A 27,058-nucleotide genomic window follows, 5' to 3' on the forward strand; every position below is an offset into this window, starting at 1 on the left:
CCGGGAAGGCATCCACTTCCAAAAAAACTTGTGCCTGTTCCGACGGGGGCCTGGTCACGGGGCAGACGTCTCTTGCGGACCTCCGGCCGAGAAATTAAACTTCCACTTCGCTCCTCCATGCCGTCCATTAACCGTGCACATCTCTATCTTCTGCTTCTGGGTGGCTCCTTGCACTGTGTTGACGTCCTATCGTCATGCCAGCTTCACGGCCATATCTACGGTGTAAAACCATCATAATGCTGGTTCATTTCATCCAGCCGCTACACCTCGGACCTCTTCACCTCACGAGAATTTATTTTCATTTATTAGCACCCCGAGGGGGCTCTTTCACACATATCCTCCTCTTAATCATTTTTTCTCTAAAAATGAGATGGAAGTCTTAGGTCTGTCTTTTCAGGATAGCACTTGGTTTACCAACACGCTTGCATCTCCAGAGAAGTGCATTCACTTCCTGTGTCTCCATTTTAACTGCACGCTGGAGCCCATTACCATTAAAATCTTTCCTACCAGCTGAATTATGTACAAAAGAACACCACAGTGTAGATTCATTTATGCCGCAATTGCGTGATACTCATTTAGCAAATCAAGCAACGCCAATATTTAGGCGGCATTTTCAACTTCGACTAAAAAAAAATGCAAAAGTCACTCGCAACAAAAGAGAAAATGGCAAGATGCAGTCTAGGTACTGTATGAATGCTATTTTGAGGGCCCTTCTCTATTGTAGATATGTTCTTCGGTGCTGAGATGAAGCGCTGTCTTGACCTCCGCCATTTTTCATAAAAAATGTGCGAAGTGAATCACTGATAATCGAGGGAAGACTACTTTTCTTATTAATTGTAGTTCTGTACTTGTATTTCTGTATAGGCGCGAAAACATGTAGTATGGTATGTAGAAATAATAGGAGTGATCCAACTTTGTGGTTTTTTGATTGTCGTGGCCACATCTGGTCTACATTATTCGCAATATTCGAGGGATTAGTATAATTGTATTTATGATGATTATGCATTGTATTCTCATACTAATGTTGACCCATACCGCTAATGTTTTCCAGGTGTGCCTTCTTCATAGCACCTTGCAGATGAAATGTGCCTATACGGACAGCCTCTTCACCACCGATGATGAAGTTTTCATGCTAAGACGATTGGTTGTTCTCGCTCAGCATCCACTTCTAAGCACACCAGAGAAGCTTTTCTTCATGGATTATATTTTGCATTTTCCTGAGAACAGGCCGATCAATTTCGAAAATGGTAATGAAAGTTCTCCTGTGCTGCTAACAACTCAATTAGCATTTACTCTTGTACCTACTGTACTCAATGATTATGCTACTATGCTGGCCCGCTTTAATCTGCTATTGGTGGTGTACCAGGAAGAGGGTGAAAAAGAGGGAGAGGGCGGCAAGGGTATTCTTTTTCTGTATGAACACATCAGTTTGCTATTCGACATTGTGGTGAAAGGACAGAGCTGTGAGCTTCTTGCCGCATTTTTTAGAGCGGTTTTCCTTTTTCTTATATATTTTTGCCACTTGGAGGTATACTCTAACCGTATTGCAGATAAACTGTGCATGCTTTATTGCCATAAAAGTCACCTGGCTCCACAAATCCTCAACTTGGCTGACCAGGCTTCGGACATGTTCCCTGAATGTAATTGGGCGTCAAGGCTCTGCAGGGCACTACAGGACATTATCACTGTAGTGCCCCCTGCTCATTTTACCTTATCAGACCTCACTTGGCACCTTAAAGTGCTGGCTCGAGTGGCAAAAGAAGAGGATATCCCTCAGATGAGCACGCTTAGACTACTTTCCAACATAGTCATTATGCCGCCACTTTCTATTAGTACAGACTGGCGTCTGGGAAACATTGTGCTGGGACTTTGCCGTCGCTTGATGACACATCCCAATCTGTACACGTTATTTACGTCTCTGACAAACATCCTGCAACACCTCATCTTTTGCTATGGCGACGCAGACATTCAAGATCATGCCCGACTATATTATAGTCTCTTGGTCTCTCTCTCAAAAGAAAAAATGGCTGGAATATTAACACGGAATTTGAGAGACGACGACCAAAATGCCAAACACTCATTATCCTGCATCATGGCAGATACTGAGAGACTGACAAGTGTGCTCACCATTCACCGGACAGAAAAACCAGTACTGAAGCTAGTTGAGGTAAAACACAGTGAGTCACAGATGATGAACAAAAGAAGTCTAGAAAGTTACAAGTACCCCCCTGAGGAACAGGACTGGCCAGAACTGGAAGCATACAAGGTTCAATTTAAAAATTCCTCTTTTGGCTCACAAATTACATTGTACTACCAGGTAAATCAGAGCTTGTGTAACCTATCCTGCTTCAATGAGGTCTTCAGCATACACCTACACTTCACTTCACAAGACAACAACTATGATAAACTCAGTGACATCAATGTCCCCTGTCTTTTTCGAGAGAGAGCTATTCCTGTAGTTAAACTTGGATTGAAGCCTAGGTTACCATTTCCCACCACCCTCAGGTGCAGTGCTATTTTTAGTGCTTTAAATGGCCTCACTTGGTACACTATACTGCCAGATATCCTTGTGTTTTTTAGGCAAACCTTTCAGCCATTGGCTGTTCCCACCATTTGGAGACCTAATGCTAAATTGCATGTTTTTGAGGGCCTCTGGCATGAAATAATTAAGGAACAAGCAGATAATTGTTCTACCCTGTTTTGTCGCCAGCTGCAAACAGGAGAATTGGTATCTATGGTTGAAAAACATTTGTTCCCCTTTTTTTTATCAGGTTCAACCAATGAAAGTGTATTCAAGTTGATTTTTTTCATTTCCCCTCAATTCCATATACTGCTAAAAATTATTTCAGAAGAGGATGCCGTTCATTTCAACATTGCAACAGATAAATGGCAGTTACTGCCATGCTTCACTTCTTTTCTCAGTAATCTTTTAACAAATTTGCCAGAAAATCCATGAACCCTTCTATTATTGTATTGTTCTTTGTGTACTGTATTTTCACAACTATAGGGCACATTTAAGATGATAAAATGTTCTGCAAAATGGACGTTGCACCCAATTAGTGCGCCTTGTGTAAATTCAAAATTCTGTATTACCCTGACTGCTGAACTGACTGGTTTCATCTGTTGCTGTCATGTTAGTCTCATCTAGAATATCGCGGCTTCAATTTTCGCGGCTTTTTTTTCTGAGGGATATTTTAAAAATTCGGAAAACTGTGTAAATCTACGCTGAAACTCGCAACCAGAAGACAAATCAAAAATGGCGGTGAAAAATGGCAGAGGTCAGGACAACTATGCTTCATTTCTCAGCGCCAAAGAACATACCCACAATAGAGGGAGAATGGGCGCTTCAAATATCATTTATACAGTGCCTAGATTGTCCTGCCATTTTCTCTTTTGTTGCAAGTGAATTTAGCTTTTTTTTTTGAGTCGGTGTTAAAAATGCCTCTTATATATTGATATTCCTTGATATGCTAAATGAGTAGCACACAATTGCGGCATGAATGAATCTTCATAATGGCGTTCTTTCGTAAAAAAATCACCTGGTAGGAACAATTTTAAAGTTAATGGGCCCCGCCGTGCAGTTAAAATAGAGACAAAAGAAGTGAACACACTTCTCTGGAGATGCAAGCGTGTTGTGGCATGTTGCTAAACCAAATGGGTCTCATTTTTAGAAAAAAATTAAATAAGAGGATATGCGTGAAAGAGCCGCCTCCTGGTGCAAATAAATAAAAATAGATTCTCATGAGGTGAAGAGGTCCGAGGTGTAGCGGCTAGATGAAATGAACCAGCATTAGGGATTTACGCCGTAGATACGGTTGTGAAGCTAGCTGGATGATAGGACGTCAACACTGCATGGAACCACACGGAAACAGATAATAGAGTTCTGTGCACGGCGTTGACGCTGAGACGGCACGGAGGAGCTTTAATTTTAATTTCTCGGCCGGCTGTCTGGTGGCACATGCAGCCGCGTCGGCCGGCCATCCAGCAGCACATGAAAACGTCCGCCCCGCAACCAGGTAGCAACAAGTTTTTTTGGAAGCGGATGCCTTCCCGAACATTTTTTTTCAAAGATTAACTGAACGCCTTGAGATACGAGACACATTTTGAGATAAGAGTATACGAGACAGCCAGGTGGCCGAGACAGGAGAGACTGCTTATGATTTCTCGCCGCATCTCCCTCGTGCAAAGATCTCTACGAGCACTGGGCGGAGTGTTGCATTTTTTCCATGTTTTTTGCATTAGTCAGTGCAGAATTGAGAGAAACACAATGGGTCCAAAGTAAACCGGTGCAATGAAGGGTAGCGTGAAGAAAAAGGCGTGTGATGATAATCGATATTAAGCACGAAATAATCGAAAAACATGAGTAATATATGCTTGACTGAGCTGGCTCGCCAATACGTATGGCCAAGCAGGAAGTTCACCTCGAAAGCCACGGTGGAATACATTAACCTCTTTGCATTGGTTATTGCACAAGGTTTAAATTTAGTGTAACCTAAGAATAAACCTTTGTGTGTATAGGAATCTAAGTTCATTTAAGTTAAATTTAAAGTTTGTTACGTTACGAGCGCATCCTCGAAATGACTCCTCTCTCTCTCCCCCTAACTGCGTTATTAAATGCATTAAAAAGCATTTAATGAGATTTGCTGCTAACTCCAGAAACCTTATGCATGTTTCTGATCTGGCCGTATCGAAGAATAAAGTCATAGCCATCTCTGCATCCATTTTATAAAATAATACCTAATTTTATTATTAAACATCATAACCACTAGTTATTTGTTACTCTGTTAGTAGATGGTGAATTACAACCAATAATTTTTTTTTTCCATTGTAATATCCCATTTTTTTTTTCAGAGGTTGGGAACGAATTAATTTATATTTAGTTCATTTCTATGAGAAACGTTGATTTGAGATACGAGTAAATCGACATACGAGCTCCATCCCGGAACGCATTAAACTCGTATCTCAAGGTACCACTGTACTTCCGTATTTATTCGAGAATAACACGCAAAATTTTGTACCAAAAAAAACTGAAGCAGTTATTCAGGGATCCCGGTGAAACACTGCCTTCTGCTGGTGAAAAAGTCCCCTCCGCAGCCGCTATGTATAATGGCAGACAGAACCTGTCTACATCCGCCAAATAGTGACAATCTACCTCCTTTTAAAAAAGCCAGCCCTCTCCAAGTAGCCTGGGCAAAGTTATAGGATAATATAGGGTTGTAAAAATAAAAAAAAGTTGCTCCAGGGAAACGAGTCGGCCCAGGGAGCGCTATCCTTGCTCAAGAAGAATGGAATCAATTGTTTGGTGAATCTGATGATTTTTAATTGTGTGTATAGGAATCTAAGTTCATTTAAGTTAAATTTAAAGTTTGTTGCAGCGCATCCGTCAAGTCCCTCTTTCTCCCATCCGTGAACTCCGCGTTGTACTGAATAATGTCTCATTTTAGTATTAAACATCATAACCACTAGTTATTTGTTACTCTGTTAGTAGATGGTTAATTACAATCAATAAAAATGTTTTTCCATTGTAATATCCTGTTTTTTGGTGTTTTTTTCAGAAGGTGGGAACGAATTAGTTTGTATTTAGTTCATTTCTATGAGAAACGTTGATTTCAGATAAGTAAATTGACATACGAGCTTGGTCCTGAAACGCATTAAGCTTGTATCTCAAGGTATGACTGTATATCCAATTAATTGATTTACCTTAACTCAATTGAGAACTTCAAACCCTGCTCTTGTTTAGCCTCAGCAATGTTAGGACAGTCCAAATTTCTGTCAGACATGTTGCACTCTCCCTCCGTGGATTCTGCATGCATCCTGTACAACTTTTGCTATCTGCCACTGACAAGCAGTGGTTGCTGGACAAAGCCCTGGAGCACGGAATACGGATGCTACCTGTTGGAAACATGTCAGCACAGCGTAGAAGTCTATTTCTTATGCATCTTCACTTACTCCATGAGGCCAGTTTACAAAAGAAATTGATAAGGGTCCTGTTTAAATGGTTTGTTGAACACCTCAATGCAGTGTAGCCATTGTATCACATTTGCATCAAAACAAAAGGGCTATCCCCCATGTTTGCACTTTTCACTCCCCAAATTGCCTTGGCATAGTTAGTTAGCTATGAAAGATTTTTTTTTAATCTTTATTGTAAAAATAGGGGAAATAAATATTTAAACATGAATTTAAAGCACCTACGCATGCTGTATTTCAAGGCCACTCCACCAGGGAGGTCTCTGCTTCCTCCACACCCGGGTTTGCTGGCTAAAAGGTGGACACCACCAACTTTTTGGGTTTTGTCCACACCAGTAAAGATGATCATACGTACTTAAATTAGGATGAAAACTGGCATGAAAAAGCATTTAATGAGATTTGCTGATAACTCCACAAAGATTATGCATGTTTCTGATAATAATAATCGGACATATGCCCTGTCGTCATCATCATCAACAAAAAGCCTACTTGTCATCACACCCAGAAACTGCGTATGACGAAATTGGTAGTGCTTCTCCATAAGGTGCGTTTACTCGGCAAAAGACCTAAATAAGTGATAGTTACGGACTTGTAATTTGGCATTCTGTTGTTACGGATACTGTTATGATCTGGCCGTATCGAAGAATAAAGTCAGTCATTTATATTTGCTATTTGTCTTGTTTATTTATCTGCCCTTATTGTTTTAACTAGATAGGGCCTTGAATTTGGATACGATGTCAGATGGTGAAGTTGTCTGCTGGGTAAGGAACTTATCCATCATAGCCATCTCTGCATCCTTTTTGTCCACATCATCTTCGGGAGTCCAGGACATGTCGTGTTGGAGTTTGAATGCACCAACAAACAAGTGAGGACAACTTCGGCCCCATTCCTGTGGAGTAGAAAATATTTTTACCTCGTGATACAACAGCTCGTCTTACAACATGCTCGTGTTACGACGGAAATTTTGATTGAATAATTCGCTCGCGATACAATTAAAATTTCGAGATGCGACGAAGCCAGGTGGCCATGACATGAGAGGCTGTTTATCATTGTAGCGCAGTGTCTTTTTTGCCGCATCTCTTTCGTGTATAACAATATCTACGAGCCCTGAACATTTATTCAGACGAGTTTCGACCAGGAAACGCACAACGCGCATGCGCGGGAAAAAAGAGGGCTTTCTGGGTAATGAAGTATACTCGTGCACACAACGCCGATAGGCAATGGCACTCTTTCTCAGAATAAAACTTCATTACCCACAATCAATACGTGTGTAAGCTCAGCTGTTGCATTTCCTGTTATTATTATCTAATACGAGGAGTATTATATTACTTCTCGTTCGCTGCTCATAAGAACATCAGGGGCACTGGCTCGCAACAGTATCTCTGGTCGCAACTCTCTCATAGGCGCCGTTCAAAGCAGTTGCGACCAGGGCTACTACAAAGAGGGAGTTGCGAGCCAGTGCCCCTGAGGTTCCCACGAGCAGCGGAGCGATCGCTAATACTACAAGACTACTTCTCGTTGGCAAGTGGTCGTGCGTTATCCTAGGACATTTGTGTGCATCATTTTCGGAATATTTTGAAGGGAATACGTAGTACAACAGCAAACAGCCCATCGATAGCGAACGTGAGGGTGGAGGCGTGGCAAACAACTAACCCGGCCAGAATAAAGGTAAAAAAAAGTTTACAAAACATTAGAATTCAGTTTTGTGTAAAGTTACATTAAATGTATGTTTGAGTGTCTGTATATATTAATCCAAGTTAATTTAAATTTGTTTGTTCCATTTACGAATGCGTTGTCGTGGGAAAAAAAACGGCGAAATCCGCCCAATTTTAGTTGGATTAAACACATTTGATTACTATTAAACCACTAGTTGTGTGTTACTTTGTTACTAGATGGCGAATTAGAAGAAATAAAACATGTTTTCCAATCCAATATCCTGTTTTTGGTGTTTTGTCAGAGGATTGGAACGAATTAATTTATTTTCAATACATTTCAATGGGAAACGTTCGCTCAAGTTACGAAAACCTCGGCATAGGATCTCAGTCTCGGAACGGATTACGATTGTATGTCGAGGTACCACTGTAATTGCACATTGCACTCAAGGCAGTAATTCCCCACTGTGCTGCTTCTGCTGTACACTATTGTGTCATTAGAATCATGAGGCATACGAAGTTTTCAGATTCTACTTGATTGACCCTTTGCAAACTCCACCTCATGAATGCTAACAACAAATCGTAAGTCTTAGTTCGTTGGTAACTGAGCATGATTCGACCTAACTCTCCCTTGCTCATCGTCTAATTCAGGGGTCGGGAACCTTTTTGACAGAGAGAGCCATCAAAGAATTCCTATTTTCTAATGTTATTTTTTGAGAGCCATTCTCAGAATTGAAAAGTAAAAATACATGAAAATGTGTGATTTATTTTTTGGTCATTTCACCACTTTTGAAGTACAAAAAGTCTCCAAATTCTCTTGACAACATTGTTATGCTGCTAATAAATCAGTATCAATGATATCATGCATGCAGAAGAGTAATAAAAAACAAAATTATGATTAAAGTGGTGGTAGAGGTAGTGTCAACGCCACAGTGACGCTCTATTAGTGCGTTCGGGACTCAGCTTTCTCACCAGTGATTTACCTATTTTACCTCACAGGTTAGTGGAGAGCCATATGCACCCATGGAAAGAGCCACATATGGCTCCCGAGCCATAGGTTCCCTACCCCTGGTCTAATTGATTGACGTGAGTTTGGATCGCCAAATGCCATAAAACCTCTAGAAAAATAAAAGATCCACAAGCTGTGGATGTCCAAAATGGTGAAACGAATACGATACGAATTAGATACGAAGTATCACAGAAGTATAAATATGGTTCTTTCTCTTTCCAAAGCTGAAAAAAGAAACAAATTCTAATGGTTTAACCAGGGGTGGGCAAAGGACTCAAGGGACACTGGGTGCAGGTTTTTGTTCCAATCAATCCAGCACAGTTAGTTAGTTAGCAATTAGGTATCTACAAAAGCAAGAAGCACCGGACTACAATTCACTGATTGCACTTGTAGGACACCAGATTAATGAAAAGGTGTCCTCTTGATGAGTTGGAATGAAGACCTAATGAAGACCCATACCACCCTGGTCACAACCTGTTCCAGCTGCTGGCCTCTGGCAGACGCTACAGGTCTCACAAAGTACGGACAAATAGGCTTAAGGACAGTTTTTTTCCCACAGCCATCAGGACTCTGAACTTGCGGTAGCACAACACACAATCCCTTCGGTGTAATAACTTTGGGGTGAGGTAACATGAAGGACGTTGGGTGGTGATCTGCCTCCTACTGGCTGACTGAAGGTAAGTGAGGAGACAGTGGGAGATAAATGATCAGTTTTTTTTCTTTGTTGGCATCTGCGAGGAGAACTTTTTCTGCAGTCGCCGGGATTTGGTTGCGCTCGAGGGGTGATGCGATGTATCCATCACAGCAGAATGCCAACGAGTCTGAAATGATCACTTCTTTGGGCCTTTTGCCGGGAAAGCGCACCTTGTAGAGCACTACCAATTTCGTCATATGCAGCTCGGTATGATGACAATTAGGCTTTTGTCGAGTCAATGATGATGACAAAGCCTATGTCCGATTATTATTATTATTACCTGCTGCCCTTTGTGGAATAGTTTTCCTAGCCCTAGTTCAAACAGTAGGGACGTGCAGCGGAACCCCACCTATAAATTTATCCAAAATAAAGAAGCATACATCCGTTGTTCTCTAAAGGATAGATTAAGCCAGGGGTGCGCAATTATTTTTTCTCGGGGGGGGGTGGGCACATGAGAAACAGAAAATAATGTGGAGGGCCAGACCAAAACACTAAACTCCATTCTGCATAATATTAATTGTTTTCTTTAGAAAAAGCAACCTTATTTTTACAAGTTGATACGACTTATAAGAGTATACTGTATGTTTAATTAAGTCACATAAGCCATTTATTCGGTCACATTTCACATTATTTTCTTTGTACTCCAAATATAAGGCAAGACACATCTTATTACAAAATAATGATTGTCACTGAACTGTGATTTTGAGAAGTCCTTCAAAGAAAGTGCCCAGTTCACTGATGGTTGTAGTTTAACACCTTATTTGCATTCTTCAGTGTTTTTCTTGTTCAGTGAGAGAAATCTAGTCTCTCTTGGGCTTTAACAAGTGCATCAAAGTCAGAGGTCAGATGTCTGAAGTGGGGATACGAAGCAAAGCTGACAGGTGACCATCAGTGAGAGAGGATCTGTATCTGGATTTGTTAAACTTAATCAGTGAGAATTTTTGTTCACAGATGTAGGTAGAGCCTCAGAGAACCAACATCTTCTGAGCACGTCTCCTCATGTTTGGAAAGCTCTCCTCCCTGAGAGGAAAGTAAAAATCAAGCAGTGAACCTGACTTAGTGTTCTCCCAGTAATACATCAGACTGCAGGTCAATAAGTTCCAGCTGAACATCACTGGGTGCATTATCCACACTGCAGGTAAAGGGAGAGGAAATCAGGTGCATTTCACCCTCGATTTTTCTGAGATCTTCAAATCGCCTTGAAAACTAACCGTGAAGTGCTTGTAACATGGATGAATACCTGCAGAGGCGATTAGCTAATGGTGTGACTTCTTTTAGGGTTTGCATATGAATGAGACTGTTGCTCTCTAGTTGGTTTGAAAGAAACTGCAACTTTGTCATGAAAGCCTTCACCAGGCTATGCATTCCATGAACAAAAAGGTCCTTGCCATGCAGTTTGGTGTTCAGTTCCTTCATCAGTGCAGTCACATCAATAGCAAATGCAAGATCTGCCACCCAGTGTTCATCTGAGAGCTCTGGGATTTCTTTGCCTTTACTCTCACAAAACTCTTGAATCTTTGCCTTCAGGCCCCAAACTATTTAACAATTTGCCCAGGCTGAGCTATCTCACAGCTGTGTGGTACTTCATGTCACTGGCTTCACTCTCGTGCTCCTCCAAAAGTGTAACAAACTATCTGTGATTCAGTGCTCGTGCCCTGATGAAGTTAACTATTTTAGTTACATCAATAATGATTTGTATTATTGATTTTTAGCACTGACTTGCACAACACACGCTGATGGATAATACAATGCAAAAATATTAATTTCTGATCGGCATTGATTTCAGTCACTTTATTTTGCATGTGTTTCAACAGTCCAAAATTTTTCGTCAGATTTGGAGAACCATCAGTTTTGACTCCTGTCAGCTTGTCCCATTTCAGTCCGAGCTTGTCCATGCATGCATTTACCTCCGTGAACCAGTTTAGTCGATGCGTGGGGTAAAATTAGAAATTACATTTATTTTGTAATTTCCAATCAACCTTACACGGGCCGGTTTCAACCAACCAAAGGGCCTTATGTGGCCCGGGGGCTGTACAATGCCCAGGTCTGGTTTAAGCTAAGATCACGGTCTAACTAGTTAGCTAGTTATTGTCCAACTTGCACATAGAAGCAAGAACATTCATGCATTATCTCTATTGCTCATCCTCAGAAGGGTTGCAGGGGGTACTGGAGTCTATCCCAGTTAACTACGGGCACCAGGCAGGGAACACCCTAAATTGGTGGCCAGCCAATCACATTGTACAAGGAGTCAGACAACCATTCATGTTCACACTCATACCTAGGAGCAATTTAGAGTGTTAAAATTAGCCTACCATGCATGTATTTGGGATGTGGGAAGAAACCAGAGTACACAGAGAAAACCCACACAACCCCTGTGAGAACGTGCAAACAGGAAGGCCTGAGCCTGGGATTGAACACCCATTCTCAGCACTGTGGGACCAATGCATTAACCACCTGTCCACCGGGCTGCCCCGAAAATCGGCCCGCATCATCCCAGTACCCAATAATTCCCCCACAAACAATCTGGGCGACTATTGCCCAATAGCGCTCACACCAATCACCACAATTTGCTTTAGAAAACGGGTACTGAAACGCATCAAAGCCTATCTTCCCCTCATCCATGATCCACATCAGTTTGCATATCAGCTGAAAAGATCTAACGAAGATGCAATAACCACTGCTGCACTGAGCCCCCTTGAGAAAAAGGGGGAGCTATGTCAGAATAGTCTTCATTGACTACAGGTCAGCCTTTAACAATATAAGACTGGACATTCTTATCCCCAAGTTGGTCAACCTGGGGTTCCCACCGTCCACCTGTTCCTGGATTAACGACTTTCTGGTCAACCAACCCCAGCAAGTGAAGCTCGGTCGCCACCTCTGGTGACCTTCTCCCGGTCAGCCATTGAGCGCATGCTGACCTACTCTCTCAGTTGGCACTCAAACTGCGCAGAAGCCAACAGGAAAAGACTGCAGAAGGTGATCAACACAGCTCAAAAGATCAGGAACTTCCCCCTACCGTATTTTCTTGCATATACGCCGTATTTGTAGCAAAAAAAAGACTGAATCCATGGTACGGCTTATATGCAAAACGCCATAACGCAAAAGAATGTAGCCGATCATTTATTTCAAAATAGAGAAGAGATAAACAGATAAGAGCTGAACAAAATTTATTCTGATGTCCATGAAATGTGAAAAAACTCACTTGTGCCTGCCATTGCTCGCTCAGGGTGCCGCCATCTTACCGTAGTTAAACATGCTATGACCGGCCAGAGACAGAATTTGGAGGAAAAAAAACAAAATCACATTGTTTGATTTTTAAAGAATTTATTTCCAATTATGGTGGAAAATAAGTATTTGGTCAATACCAAAAGTTCATCTCAGTACTTTATGTACACTTTGTTGGCAATAACGGAGGCCAAACGTTTTCTGTAACTCTTCACAAGCTTTTCACACACTGTTGCTGGTATTTTGGCCCATTCCTCCACGCAGATCTCCTCTAGAGCAGTGATGTTTTGGGGCTGTCGTTGGGCATCACAGACCAACTCCCTCCACGGATTTTCTATGGGGTTGAGATCTAAAGACTGGCCATTCCAGGACCTTGAAATGCTTCTTACAAAGCCACTCCTTTGTTGGCCTGGCATTGTGTTTGGGATCATTGTCATGCTGAAAGACCCAGCCACATCTCATCTTCAAAGTCCTTGCTGATGGAAGATTTACACTCAACACCTCTCGATATATGGCCCCATTCATTCTTTCCTTTACACAGATCAGTCATTCTGGTCCCTTTGCAGAAAAACAGCCCCAAAGCCTGATGTTTCCACTCCCATGCTTCCTATGGTCTTCTTCGGATGCAATTCAGTATTCTTTCTCCTTCAAACACGAGAACCTGTGTTCTACCAAAAAGTTAAATTTTGGTTTCATCTGACCATAACAATTTTCCCAGTCCTCTTCTGGGTCATCCAAATGCTCTCTAGTGAACTGCAGATTGGCCTGGATGTGTACTGGCTTCAGCAGGGGGACACGTCTGGCAGTGCAGTATTTGAGTCAGTGGCGGCGCATTGTTACTGACATTAGCCTTTGTTACTGTGGTCCCAGCTCTGTAGGTCATTCACTAGGTCCCCCCGTGTGGTTCTGGGATTTTTGCTCAGTTCTTATCATTTTGAGGCCACGGGGTGAGATCTTGCACGTAGCCCCAGATGGAGGGAGATATCAGTGGTCTTGTATGTCTTCCATTTTCTAATAATTGCTCCCATAGTTGATTTCTTTGCACCAAGCGTTTTACCTATTGCAGATTCAGTCTTCCAAGCCTGGTGCAGGTCTAAAATTTTGTCTCTAATGTCCTTAAGACAGCTCTTTGGTCTTGGCCATAGTGGAGTTTGGAGTGTGAGAGACGGAGGTTGTGGACAGGTGTCTTTTATACCGATAATGAGTTAAAACAGATGCTATTAATACAGGTAACGAGTGGAGACCTCGTAAAAAGAAGTTAGACGTCTTTGACAGCCAGAAATCTTGTTTGTTTGTGGTGACCAAATACTTATTTTCCACTCTAATTTGGAAATAGATTCTTTAAAAATCAAACAATGTGATTTTCTGTTTTTTTTCCACATTCTGTCTCATGGTTGAGGTTTACCCATGTTGACGATTACAGGCCTCTCTAATCTTTTCAAGTAGGAGAACTTGCACAATTGGTGGTTGACTAAATACTTATTTGCCCCTCTGTACGCAGTGTTTACCATGTCCGCACTGCTCATGTGACTTCGTCTACCGCTTTGATTTTTTTTCTATTTTTTGTTCGAAAGTGACAACTATTGCAGTAATATGAACCGTTGAAAGAATCAAGATATTTCAACAAGAGAAGCAATCTGGATTATGGAACATCTGAAACTGCTGGTAAGAAAATTGTAATTTCTGTCATTAAAAAGCATTGAATAATTTTGTAGTTTGCATCTACAAAGACAGGTATATAAACTTCCTTATGATATTGACCCAAATAATGTGCAATCCAGCCGACGATCCTTTCGATTCATACAATGTCAGAAATAGCATGATTATTTTTCTTAAGATTTTCCCCTTCAAAGGAACACATGTACACCCTATCAAAACCATGAACATGGAGAAGAATGTAAATCACGGGGTGTCTTATAGAAGAGAAATTGTAAAATTAAACGATTTTAAGGCAATTTTAAGGGTACGGCATACATGCGGAGGCGGCTAATATGCGAGAAAATACAAATCCCTCCTGTCCACTATCTATGAATCCCGGTGCCTATGTAGGGTAGAGAGCATAATAAAAGACAATACACATCCTAGCTTCCACCTCTTCAACCTACTGCCCTCTAACATATAGCTCAAAGCTATATTCATCCACCAAAAGAGCCACATGTGGCTGCCAAGCCATAGGTTCCCTTACCCTTAGTATTTCTTGAAACAGCGAAATGCAATTAATGCTGTTTCACACTTTTTGGTTTATTTTAAAACGAAAGACTGGGTTGTGGCTCAGTGATGTCTCATCTATCATATTCATTAAAGTACCCTGCCACGTGATTATGGGGCCCATAAGACACATACATTGGTTTGTTTTGTGTAGGATACATTTATCGTTGTATCATTGTCCTGAAGAAATTGCACAAGTTGTTTGAAGAGGAATTGAATTAGAAGAAAAGGAGAAAGCCATCATTATGCCCCGGTGATGTTATTTCCTCTGTTCTGAAGTGGACATTAAGTGGTGTTTGGCGAACAAACTGAGGTGAAGATAGATAGTTCAGTTTTCTCCACGAGAGCAACTGTTTAAAAATAATGTATATTTCATTACATCAAAACAAACTATCAACCTTAGGAGAAATGATAGAAAAGTATTTTTGTCCAGATGATCGTTGGTAGAGGTAATAAATGTTGCCCGTCTTTTTCACAATGTTGCAAGCAGCATGGTGGAGCTCAGCGTCTCTTTTCGCTTCTTCTAAGACCTAAACACAAACAAAGATGTAAATCAAATCTATGCACCGGTCAAGACTCAACTTTTTAAATGCCAACTATCCATTTATTGAAAGAAAAAAAAAATCACAACAAAAAAATTCTGGTTTAAGAAAAAAAAAAATGAATACAGACGCTCCCCTACTTACGAACATTCAACTTACGAACAACGGTACATACGAACATGTCTGCAAATTGCGTTTAAGTCCAAAAATGTCGCGCCTTTTTCAGAGTAGTACTTCTTTCCGCCGCTAATACCGACACCTGGCGCTGTGAGAGCTCAGCTCACCCAGCATCTACCTTCTTCTTCGTTGCAATGCGGAAGTGTGTGAATGTATCTCCAGTGTGCAAAGAACCTTTTTCATTTGTATCATTAAATATCTCATGCATCCAATATTGAATATGGTTGGTAAAAAGCTAAAGGCTTCTATTGAGGGAGTTGCAAGGAAGAGGCAAGCCATTTCATTTGAAACGAGTGGCAATAATAACGAAGCTTGATGCGCGTGAGAGTGGTGAGCGTTTCACGGGCATTGAATCGTTCGACCGTCAGTACCATTTATAAACAGAAAGATCGAGCAGCAGGACCCAAATATTGAACGTTGCACAAAGTTTGCAAATCAATTGAATGATGCCATACATTGCTACCGCATCATTTATGATGAAAAAAAGAAGAAAACTGTGCAATCGTCATTAGGTCGCTTCTTTTGGCCAGTTTCTAATACATAAATCTCTCTCTCTCTCTACAGTACTGTACATATTCTCTCCATTTTATTTATTTTTTTTTTTCAGTACAAACCAATGCGTGTTACTTATACAAGCCTTAAACATACAAATGCACTTATATAAACCTTCAATATACTTATATCGGCCTTAAACATAAATTATAATACAAAATATAGCACTGAATCAACTTACAAACAAATTCAACTTATGAACAATCGCTCGGAACCAATTGCGTTCGTAAGTAGGGGATCGTCTGTATATATTAATGTGGTAGTCAGTAGTGTTTACTTTTTCCAATGAAATCAAGAGAATAAAAATGAATCACTTAATTATGAGGAGAGAAAATAAGGAATTATTTGTTGCAACATCTCTGACATTAATAAGAGCTTTCAGTCTATGAAGCATAGACTTACTGAGTCACGAACAATGCTCATTATCAATCTGGCTCCAACTTTCTCTGCTGTTGCCAGAACAGAGTTCCTTCAGATTTCAACAAGTGAAATGTAACACTGTTTGAGACCACTTATAGCAGAAATTCCAAGTTAGAGTTCATGGCCAACCAGGGAAAAAAACAAACTCATAAAAAGCCAGAAAAAGTTGTCGAGGAATACAGCAATCCCTCAAATTTCACGGATGTGGACCAGAAATGACCCTGAATCGAAAAAACTCAAGTAGGACCACCTTTATTATTATTGCCATGTAGGAGCCAATCAGGGATTGATTGGGTCATGTTTCTTATTGGTGTGATGTTTTGTATATATTTGCTTTAATGTTTTCATGTTTGATCATTTAGTTGGGGGGACTGTGATAATTTCATAGCATAGTTGTCTTTGGATTTCATTGGTTTGGAACTGTGAGCCGAGATAAAGATTTTTTATTGTTTAGAATTGTTGACGTCGGGTTGGTCATGTGACCTGTTCTCGGCTTTGATAGGTGCGGCTCTGTTTCGGCAGTTGGATGAAACTGCCTGCTGATAGCGACAGTTTCTGAACATACGACATGATTGTCGTTATTAAATAGATCAAGTATAACTTTCTTGTCCTGTCATCTGCGTTCAAGACTCCACATTAATCTGGTTTCAAGAAGTGTATTGAAGATATTGGAAATACCGTATTTTCACGACTATATGGCGCACCGCATTTAAAGGGGCAGTGTCAGTAACGAGTGCTATTTCTGCGTTTGACACACAAAAGACGCACCGCATTTAAAGGCTAAACATACACCAGCTTAAAAATACGGACACAAGCTAAAACACATTTTTTAAAAGGCAACGGAAGCAAAACTGAGTTTGGTTGTACTTTATTTAGCCATTTTACAATGTACTCACGTTTTTTGATCAATCATCACCCACAAATCCATCAAAGTCCTCATTTTCTGTGTCCGAATTGAACAATTGTCCAAATCATTCATCAAAAACGCCGGTTTCACTCTATTCGTTGTCAGTCAGCTTCTACGTATGTGTATGTCCGTCTGTGTATCCTCCGTGTCTAATATTATAGTTCTATTAAACACATTTTAGTACTATTAAACCACTCGTTATTTGTTACTTTGTCAATATATGGGGCATTAGAACAAATAAAAGTTTTTCCAATCCAATATCCTGTTTTTGGTGTTTCTTCAGAGGGTTGGAACGAATTAATTTGTTTTTAGTTCATTTCAATGGGAAACGTTCGCTCGGGTTACGAGAAGCTCGACATACGAGCTCAGTCCCGGAACGGATTAAGATCGTATGTCGAGGTACCACTGTATCTTGAGCTGGGAAACACCGCCATCGCGTGTCCAAGCATGATTACTAACTCGAACCATTTTTTTTTTTTATCGATTTTTTTCGATTATCGATTTCTGATACTTATCGGAAGAATTTCGATACAAAACCAAGCTCAGAACACTCTGATGTTTAAAGTACAACCGTGTACATTTGTATGAGGTCCACATGTTTCAGAGAACGGAGGATAAAGACAAACCTACACAGTCACATACACGAAATTAAATCTAGTTCGGCCGCTCGAGTCTGAGATTGCTGTTGGCTGTCGTGCAGTCGCAGGGCTTCTGAGTCTTCCTGGCCGAGCTGAGCTCTGTTGGCTCGAATGGCGGTAGCTTTCCTTGTTCGACGTCCGAGCTGGGCCTTCCTTGGAGCCATTTCCGGTGGATGAAAAGGTGGAGGGAAAGCGCAGTTCATTATTACTATTTTTTTAAAATATTTTATCGATTTTATTTGCTGTTAAGAGGCCGCTGATCTTGCGAACTTAAATTTATATATAAATTTAGAAGACAGTTGTTGAACTATAAAAAAATTCTCGCAATACAATGAATCAACTTAAACTGGTAGACACAAATGGGCAATGAGCAGCCAAATTTCCCATTGCCTTTGGTAATGTGGGAAGCATTGCAGCAGAGGCCCATCTAAAGTTCCCATCATGAATGGTAATTTGAGCCATTATTTTGGATCCTTTAAAAAAAAAAATAGGAGGCACACTGTCCCACACCATTCACCTGATTTGGATTAAACATGGTTTATATACCATTTATGCAGTTTCTCCATCTCTGAATTAGCTGGTTCACTCACATTTTTGGCTACTTCTTGTAGATATCTTATCTGGTCAGCAATTATTGACAGTTTGTTGCAAGTATTGGCTTTAATGAAATCATCACTCTGGAAAAAAAAGACTTTCACATCAGTACATTTAGAGCAGCAATTGGTCAATGTGTATTACAAAATATAGATTAAACAAACAGGTTAGAACCTTCTGCAGTTGTGTTGCCAAAGCAACAAGATCCATGGGGTCTCCGACTTTAGTGGTCTCGTAAGAATTGACAAGTTCCAGTCCACCTGGAGCGAGGCTGCTCTCCACTAGAGTCACTACAGAATCAGAATGTTGTATAAATTAGAGCTATGTGATATTAAAATTGTGATAATAAACTAAAAAAAGGATTGTAAGGGTTATTAGTCTTAAATTATTATATATTTGCACGCAATGAAGAACGCTTTGCTTTACTTAGCTTATTAGTCTTACATTATTAAATATTTGCTTGCAATGAAGAACACTTTGCTCCTTAGTTAGACCAAACAATCTTCTTGGACAGCTGGAATATAGAGAACTCCTTCATCTGTTTTGAGAACTAAACCTTTTATTGTAATTCGGGTCCTTGACTATCGACTTCTCACGCCTGTTTCCCACCCCTCCCTTGAGAGCTGAGATGTCCATTGTAACTAGGGTCCTTGAAGCTAATAAACAGGAAAAAGGTGTGTAACGCCAGAATGAACCTGGACGAAGGCAAGTCGGTTCGATTCTCTTGCAAGAAATCCCAGAGGATTGTCTTGTCTCTTATTTGTGCGTGCATTTGGGAATGCCTATTGGTGAACCTTACAATGATGATCATGTTGTTCATCAGCTGTGACATAATCGACCAAACTTGGTGAGGATACAAAAAGATAACTGCCGAGTACAGGTCAGAAAATTTGAATACCCAGGAATAAATGTATTACAGTAATTCCATTCAAAAAGTGAAACTTAATACCTCTTACGAAATTAATTGGTTCCATAACTTTTTTCGTAATATGAAAATTTCGTAAGTAGGTGTATTGTATATGTAAATTCTCTAATCCGTTCCACGGTCCCTACACAACTACCAACTAAACCCCGAAAGATGTGAGGAAACACAAAAAAATATAAGAAAATGATTTATTATTGTCCTAAAAGCATACAAAATCTATCCGTGTTGAAACGCATTGGAACAAGAGGAACGGTATGCAAGAGAGAGCACACAACCACTGTCTTGTTTTGGGTGGATGAATGTGTGTTTGCTTTTCCCTCTTGTGTCCCTCCGGGGCGGCGTGGAGCAAGTTAAGCCCCGTGGGTCGGGGACACAACAGGCTAAAATCAAACTCACACACACAATTCCAAGATGGCGCCGTTCACGCGGGAGCCAGTGGCAGTAGCCTGGCTTTTTTCGGCTACTTCTTTTTTGGAACCATTCAGCCATGCCTACGCTGTCACACACATGGGACTAGCTGTTACAATACGCAGCGGAAGGAGCAACACCTCGGTGCCGCCGGGGATTCGGAGCTGGACAAAAGTGCCGGGAGAAGAGGCAACGCTTCTGACCAACCATTCCATCGGGGGATAAGATGGAAGAGCTGTCGGTGCTTACCAGCAACGGAGTCGAGGTGCCCTACTCTGCTACTGTTGTCTTCAGCTCCAGACTACTGAGGAACTGTGCGGATAAGCTTGGAAGAGTGACTCTGCATATTCTCTACCTCGGTCACTGTCTGCAGAAGTTCTCCATCTTGTGGAAGACTTCCTGTGTGTGGTTCCAGTTTTTGATTCCATTTTCCAGTTTCCATTTACTTTGATTTGCTTTGTACTTTTTGCTTTTGCTTTGTTGTTCTGCGGCCTTTGCGACTGTACTGTCCAACTTATAACTATGCCTTTTCTTGCTAATGTCACAATGAAATTTCCCGAATACGGGATGAATAAAGTTATCCAATCCAATCCACACCAAACCCTAAGAAGATATTGACAAATACACAGACGGTACTCGGATGATTCGCCTAAAGACGTTTCGCCGACGGACGTTTGACAGACGGACAGGTGGCCGAATGGAAGCTCCGCCGAACGTTCATTCGGTTTCGCCGAAATGGGATTCGCGCGCTCGCCCCGCCCCCGGATCGTGTGTGTACAAGTTTTGCAACCTCGGCCCGCGGGCCATATACGGCCTGTTAGGATTTTTAATCCGGCCCGCCGGCGGCGTTGTCCAAATTATACTAAAAATCAAGGATTCATTTCCCTTTGCCGCTCATCACTCTCAATTTATTAGTCTACCGTCAATGGCAGCCCGGGAATATGCACTCTTGGGCGGGCATGTCAGCCCGGGAATAAGCACTCTTGGGCGGGCAGATGTAGCAGAACCGAGCCGTGAAATGACAGCAATCAGGTCAAATCCATCCTAAAACAGCATTTAATGATCAAATACAAATACTGGAGCTCTTTGGACATTAGAACCGAGCCCAGGGAAGTGAATTCCTCTGTAAAATGTCGCGATGATGTCACGATAAGGCAAAAAAAAGTCTATATACGTCCATTCGCCAAACGGGTCAAAATGCTCTCAAATTCGGTCAAATCCAGCCGTAAACAGCTTTTAATGATTAAATACAAATACTAGTATTTGTATATACAATACCAGTATTGTATTTTATACTAGTATTTTATTTAAAAGAAGACAAAGGAAATTCACATTCTTCGTCCTCTTCCTTCTCTTTTTTTTTTGCTTGGTATTCCCATAGGTATCGTGTATACAGACTAGATTTCCGATGCGCGTTGTGAGGCAACGGAGCTAGACGTCGTCGCTTGTCGGCCATTTTAAGAACAGGGCCATTCGCCAAACGGCTCAGAATGCTCTCAAATTCGGTCAAATCCAGCCGAAAACAGCGTTTAATGATTAAATACAAATACTAGTATTTGTATATACAATACTAGTATTTGTATTTAATCATTAAACGGATTTTGAGCTGTTTGGCGAATGGACGTATATAGACGTTTTTTGCCTTATCGCGACATCATCGCGACATTTTACCGAGGAATTCACTTCTCTGGGCTCGGTTCTAATGTCCAAAGAGCTCCAGTATTTGTATTTAATCATTAAATGCTGTTTTAGGATGGATTTGACCCGATTGCTGTCATTTCACGGCTCGGTTCTGCAACATCTGCCCGCCCAAGACTGCTTAATCCCGGGCTGACATGCCCGCCCAAGAGTGCTTATTCCCGGGCTGCCATTGACGGTAGACTAATAAATTGAGAGTGATGAGCGGCAAAGGGAAATTAATAATTGATTTTTACTATAATTTGGACAACGCCGGCGGCGGGGGCCGTATATGGCCCGCGGGCCGAGGTTGAAAAACTTGTACACACCATCCGGGGGCGGGGCGAGCCCGCGAATCCCGTTTCGGCTAAACCTCCGTTCGGCGGAACGTCCATTCGGCGACCTGACCGTCTGTCAAATGACCGTCGGCGAAATGTCTTTAGGCGAATCATCCGGTCACGTACACAGACACAAGCACTCGTCTTATAAACGCAACATTAACAATTCAAACAACAACATTAATTTAAAAAAAACAATGTTTTATGATTTCTTGGGAATTTAATTTTTCACCTGTTTTATTAGTCGCTACTGGTTCTTACCTGTTTTGATTTCACTTGCCCTTCTGGTTGACGGACGTTTTGAAAAAAATATATATATATATATATCCAAAGATGATTGCCTTTGACGACTTTTAATAGTGTCTATAATGCAACAGACAAACATCATCAAAGTGGGCGATTGCACGACTCGAACACTTTCTGGTTGGCGTTTTTCTTCTACGGAGACAAAGTTCGTGAAATATCTACAGCATTTCTTTGATATTTTTTTGCAGTTGCAGTGCTCGCTGCTTCCTCCTCGTCTGCCTTCTCGTTGTATTCCCCTGTATTGTTGAGTGTTCCATTAACTCTAGAGAGTTTGTTTTTATGCCCCCTCGACCAACTGGTCAGCCACGCTGACCACTTCTTTTCATCCGCACTGGTAATTTTCTTGGGAGGCATGATGATAAAAACAAAAGCACATTCAATCGCACCAAAATTGCTCTTTCAAATATCGAATAACAAACAGCCTCACATGGACCTTAATTCCTAGTATATAAACAATACAGGTTACACAATGTGAATCACAAATACCGTATTTTCACGCCTAAAGGGCGCATTTAAAGTCTTAAATGTTCCCCAAAGTGATGGGGTGTCCAATCAGTCAGTACAGCTTGCATATGCACTAAATTCAAGATTCTGTAGATGTCGCTGTATTATGCTGACCGCTTGACTGTCTGGTTGCCTATCTTGTTTACTTACACACATTTATATAGAGAAAAGGCAGACTTGACTGACAATAGGATGCGGGTGTGAAGGGGTGGGGTTTAAGCCAGAAAAGAGCATGTACAAATACGCACCTATAGTGTAGGTATGTGTTGTGCAAAACAATATCAGTTTGACCCACGAAAATGGCACCTGCAAAGAGACGCATACGAGGCACAGTTCAAATTGGAAGCCATCCACTACATGGAAGAACACGGAAAATTCTGTTTGAATTCTTAATGTTGCGTTTATAAGACGTGTGCTTATGTCTTCTTAGGGTTTGGAGTGGATGTGTGTTTTTGATTTTTGCCTGTTGTGTCCCTAACCCACGGGGCCTAACTTGCTCCACGCCGCCCCAAAGGGACACAATAGGGAAAGGGAAAAGCGCGCGCGCGCACGCACGAACGAATCTAACCAAAAGAAGACAATGGTTGTGTGCTCTCTCTCTTTTATACCATTCCTCTTGTTATAATAATAATAAGACATAGGCCCTGTCGTCATTATCACAACACAAAAAGCCTACTTGACATCACACGCAGAAACTGCGTGTGACGAAATTGATGGTGCTTCTCCATAAGCTACGTTTACTCGGCAAAAGACCTAAATAAGTGTAAGTTACGTAAATTGTTTTTTCTTTCATGTGTACGTCAAAATTGCAAAAGTTTTTTTTAACCACACTGAAGGTTTTGGTGTTTGTTTTTATTTTGTTGCAGTTTCCTCTGTGTAACCAGTGGTCTGTTATGAATTATTTGCTACAACCTGCTTGGTTAGAACCAAAAAGACATTTGTTGCACTATTTAAAAAATTCTCTTTTGAAAAATTGGTGTTTAAAATATAAAAGTTTGAGTTTACACACTTAGAGAATGTGAAGATATTCAATCCCTCGTCTATTAGGATCCGACAGCCATAAAAAATTTCAATTCTACGTTGCTAGGTTTGGACAAACGTAGCAAGCGAATCTTAACATACACACACACTTATAAATCACGCTTTATAAGGATTATAGGTGACCGCTGAGGTCAAAGAATGCAGAAGATCGTGCTGCCATCTTGGTGCTTTTCAATTGTTTACACCTTTCCCAACTCGATATGAAATGAGAACTCTTTTTTGGCATAATTTGTGAAAAGTGATGGTGCAAACGTATGTAAAGTATGCAAAAAAGGAATGTATAATATAGTGGTGGGCTGTGCATTTCACACCTGGGCCTTCAGTAGTGCTACGTGTGAATCAATCCAACCCTCAATAAGTGTTTTATGTTTATAAAACCTTTACTGCAGCTACAGCTGCGACACATAAAAAGAATCAATAATAACCTCAAAAATTTAAATATTATTTCGGAAAATAGACACATTTTACTCAACAAAAATTATTTTTATTTATACACAAAATGCATCCTCCTTTCTTTTCTCAAGAAGATTTCAAGTACTCTGGTACAGATTACACGTGCATTTCAGGTCCATCAAAAAGTTCTTTTCTATCAAAGCTAATGCTGACAGTCGGGTCTGTCCTGTTGTATTTCTGGCATAAGTTTTGATTCTGTTTCAGGCTGAAAATGTTCGTTCGAAAGAAGCAGTGGACACGGTGGTCACTGTGGGAGATTTTCCTGTAAAATCATCCGTGGCATACATTACAATCAGTTCTGTTCTTAGCCGACCGATGCAAATCGAAAAGTGTACCGTGGCTCTGCGTTAAGATGGAGAAGGCTGCATGCGGGAAAGTTTTCTGGTATTCTCAAAACTTCTGCGGGTCGAGGAGGGAGAAACATCAGTCTTTTGTGTTCTTGAAATCTGGTCAGCGTCTGGCAAGTAATATTGTCCAGAATCCTGTCATGGAGTTGGTGGTAGTGTGCACGAGAATCTTGCGCTTGACCTCTTCCTGCGCTTGGACCAACCGCACTGCATTCAGTGGCCTCGTAGATTTCCTCATATTGGCTCCTCTCACGCTCAACTGTGTCACAAAACTCATTTACTCTTGCAGGGCAAAACTGTACATCCAGTTTGTTGCCATTAAATGTGTGAAGCAAAAAAAAAACCTATGTAGGATTGTTTTGTCATTTAGTCCCAAGGCTTTATATCCTAGGTTTCAAAATAATACAAATTATGTGCTACAAAGTTTAACTCTTTGAAGCAGAAATCTTTTTTTGCGGGTCAAATCCATTAAGAATCATGGCAGCCAATATTTCAAAGATTATATATATATATATATATATATATATATATTCCCTAATGCTAAATTTTTGAACTGGATGCTCATACACAAATATGATTGATACCAACTCTATTATTACATAACTTAAAAAAAATCTACACTATTGAGGATGATAGGCATCCAATCATGTTTTTTTCCAATGATGAGTCGATGTTAACAAGTGACCCAAAAATGCAACAAAATTAATAGGAAGTGACCAAAAATCTACTGGGGGATGCAGCGCTTTCATCATGTCCCCGAAATGAAAGTTTAAAGAGTCTATCAAACTTTTTAAGATTTCCCTACTTTTCTTTACCTTTTCGTTGTGGCACTCTGTTTCCCTGCGCCCTTGCTCGCTGAACTCTGGTTTCCCAAAAAGTTTTGGAGAGCACCGTTGGTGTCTGGCAGTGCGTTGGTGTCTCGTTGCTGCTTTGGTTAAACAAATCAAATTTGCAAATCCAGTGTTGCTCCAAACACCATGTCGATTGGTGGCAAATAACAAGCACTCCCAGCAATACAATTTGCAGTGTTCCTTGGAGCCCGTGAGCAAGGAGTAGCGCTAGTAGTTAGCGAACTGAAAGTGGCGGACAAACCCTTTTCCCGGTTGTAACAGGCTTGCTAGCTTCAGAGTTGACCGCCCTTTCTTAATGATGTCCATTTTTTCTGGAAAAGTCAGTTTGTTTTCATCCGTTGGACATTGTGGGTTGAATTTGCAAACTCTGGCTGGCTCACTCTGGCTTTGGCCCACCTACACTATCACTAGCTAATCTTAGTTGGTGAAAGCGATGACGTAACCCTACGCCTGTGACAAGGCAATGACGTATCGCTACGCCTGCGACAATGCATTGTGGTGTTGCCAACTCGAAATCTGATTGGTTAAAGCAACAGTCTTATCGACGCTTGTTTAATGCAGCAGAGCCCGCAGAACTGATTGTGAAGGCCTTGAGGCAGATTTCTGACCTTGGCAACAAATAATGGCTGAAATGTGATTGGTTAAATGCTTCAATATGAAAACACACATCTAGAAGCACTGCAACCAGGGGGGAAAGCAATGAAAGAAAGCTAACAGACAATTTGGGATTATTTAAGTACTGATGGAAAAAATACAATATATGATTCCTATATTTCTTAGGCCAGCAGAGAAGGCCTTGAAGGCCCTGACGGCCCGCCACTGGTATAATATATACAGATGGAGGAGTATGCCTTTTAGGAAAAAGGAAAACTGACGGTCAATTTCAAAAGAAGGGCTGACGAATTTTACCTATTTAAGCAATGTTTGGGTGTTATTTTTGGTAAAATATAGTAAACTAATGTGAAAAAATGACGAAAATAAAAACTCACAATAGCGGTGCTGTTGCGTAGTTCATGCAACTAACTTCAAGAGGAAATGACTAAGCGGAAGAACTCCAGTGTGCACTGAAGAAGGTATGGATTTTTGGAATATGCAGAGTGTCATACTTAAAACTACTACAAGCGAGCAGCAAGTGAACATATTTCTGGTCAGGCATACTCATCAATAATCCTTGCAAACGCTCAAAGCTTCAGTTTACACACTTAGAAAAGGTAAAGAAATTCAATCACTCGCCTATTAGGGTGCACGGTTTGGACAAAAGTAGCGTGACAATGTTAACAAAAAACCTTTGAGAAGTGACCACTGAAACTGATCCGTGTCTTGTCTGCGTTATGTCCAAAAAATCTTTCAGAGCGAACGAAAGAACACTTACACTACACTGACGTAGCATGTAGTGATCTTCCACGTTTAAACGATTGAAATCGTTTAGATTTAGAAGAGCCTAATTTCGTTACCTTTCATGGTACTGTTGGGCTGGCTTGGTAGGCTGACAATTCCATCCATTGTTTTCTACGTCAGTTCTGCTGAAAAGTCTTCTCCGCTAAATATTTGGAGTAATTTACTCTGTACCTTAGCACCAGTTGGGTCATCTATTTATGCAAATATTTCAGATATATAAGGTTA

The 27,058-nt window shown here is 40.9% G+C and overlaps 2 protein-coding genes across 2 annotated transcripts in view; one reads left to right on the top strand and one right to left on the bottom strand.

Moving 5' to 3' along the window:
• ap5b1 (adaptor related protein complex 5 subunit beta 1) overlaps window positions 1–3,098 on the top strand; it is a 41,965-nt gene extending 38,867 nt beyond the window's left edge. Inside the window, exon 3 of the mRNA XM_077602703.1 lies at window positions 1,052–3,098. Coding sequence (XP_077458829.1) covers window positions 1,052–2,956 — 1,905 coding nt within the window. The 3' untranslated portion in view covers window positions 2,957–3,098. The remainder of the gene's footprint in view (window positions 1–1,051) is intronic.
• c6h1orf50 (chromosome 6 C1orf50 homolog) lies at window positions 2,287–27,058 on the bottom strand. Its single transcript, XM_077602714.1, has 5 exons — window positions 26,890–27,058; window positions 18,760–18,875; window positions 18,582–18,668; window positions 15,154–15,285; window positions 2,287–6,856 (listed from the first exon to the last, which is right to left on the bottom strand). Exons 1-5 carry the CDS (start codon window positions 26,936–26,938, stop codon window positions 6,671–6,673), a joined length of 570 nt encoding a protein of 189 aa, XP_077458840.1. The 5' UTR covers window positions 26,939–27,058; the 3' UTR covers window positions 2,287–6,670.

Source organism: Stigmatopora argus, chromosome 6 (assembly GCF_051989625.1).
Source record: "Stigmatopora argus isolate UIUO_Sarg chromosome 6, RoL_Sarg_1.0, whole genome shotgun sequence".
NCBI classification, from domain to species: Eukaryota; Metazoa; Chordata; class Actinopteri; order Syngnathiformes; family Syngnathidae; genus Stigmatopora; species Stigmatopora argus.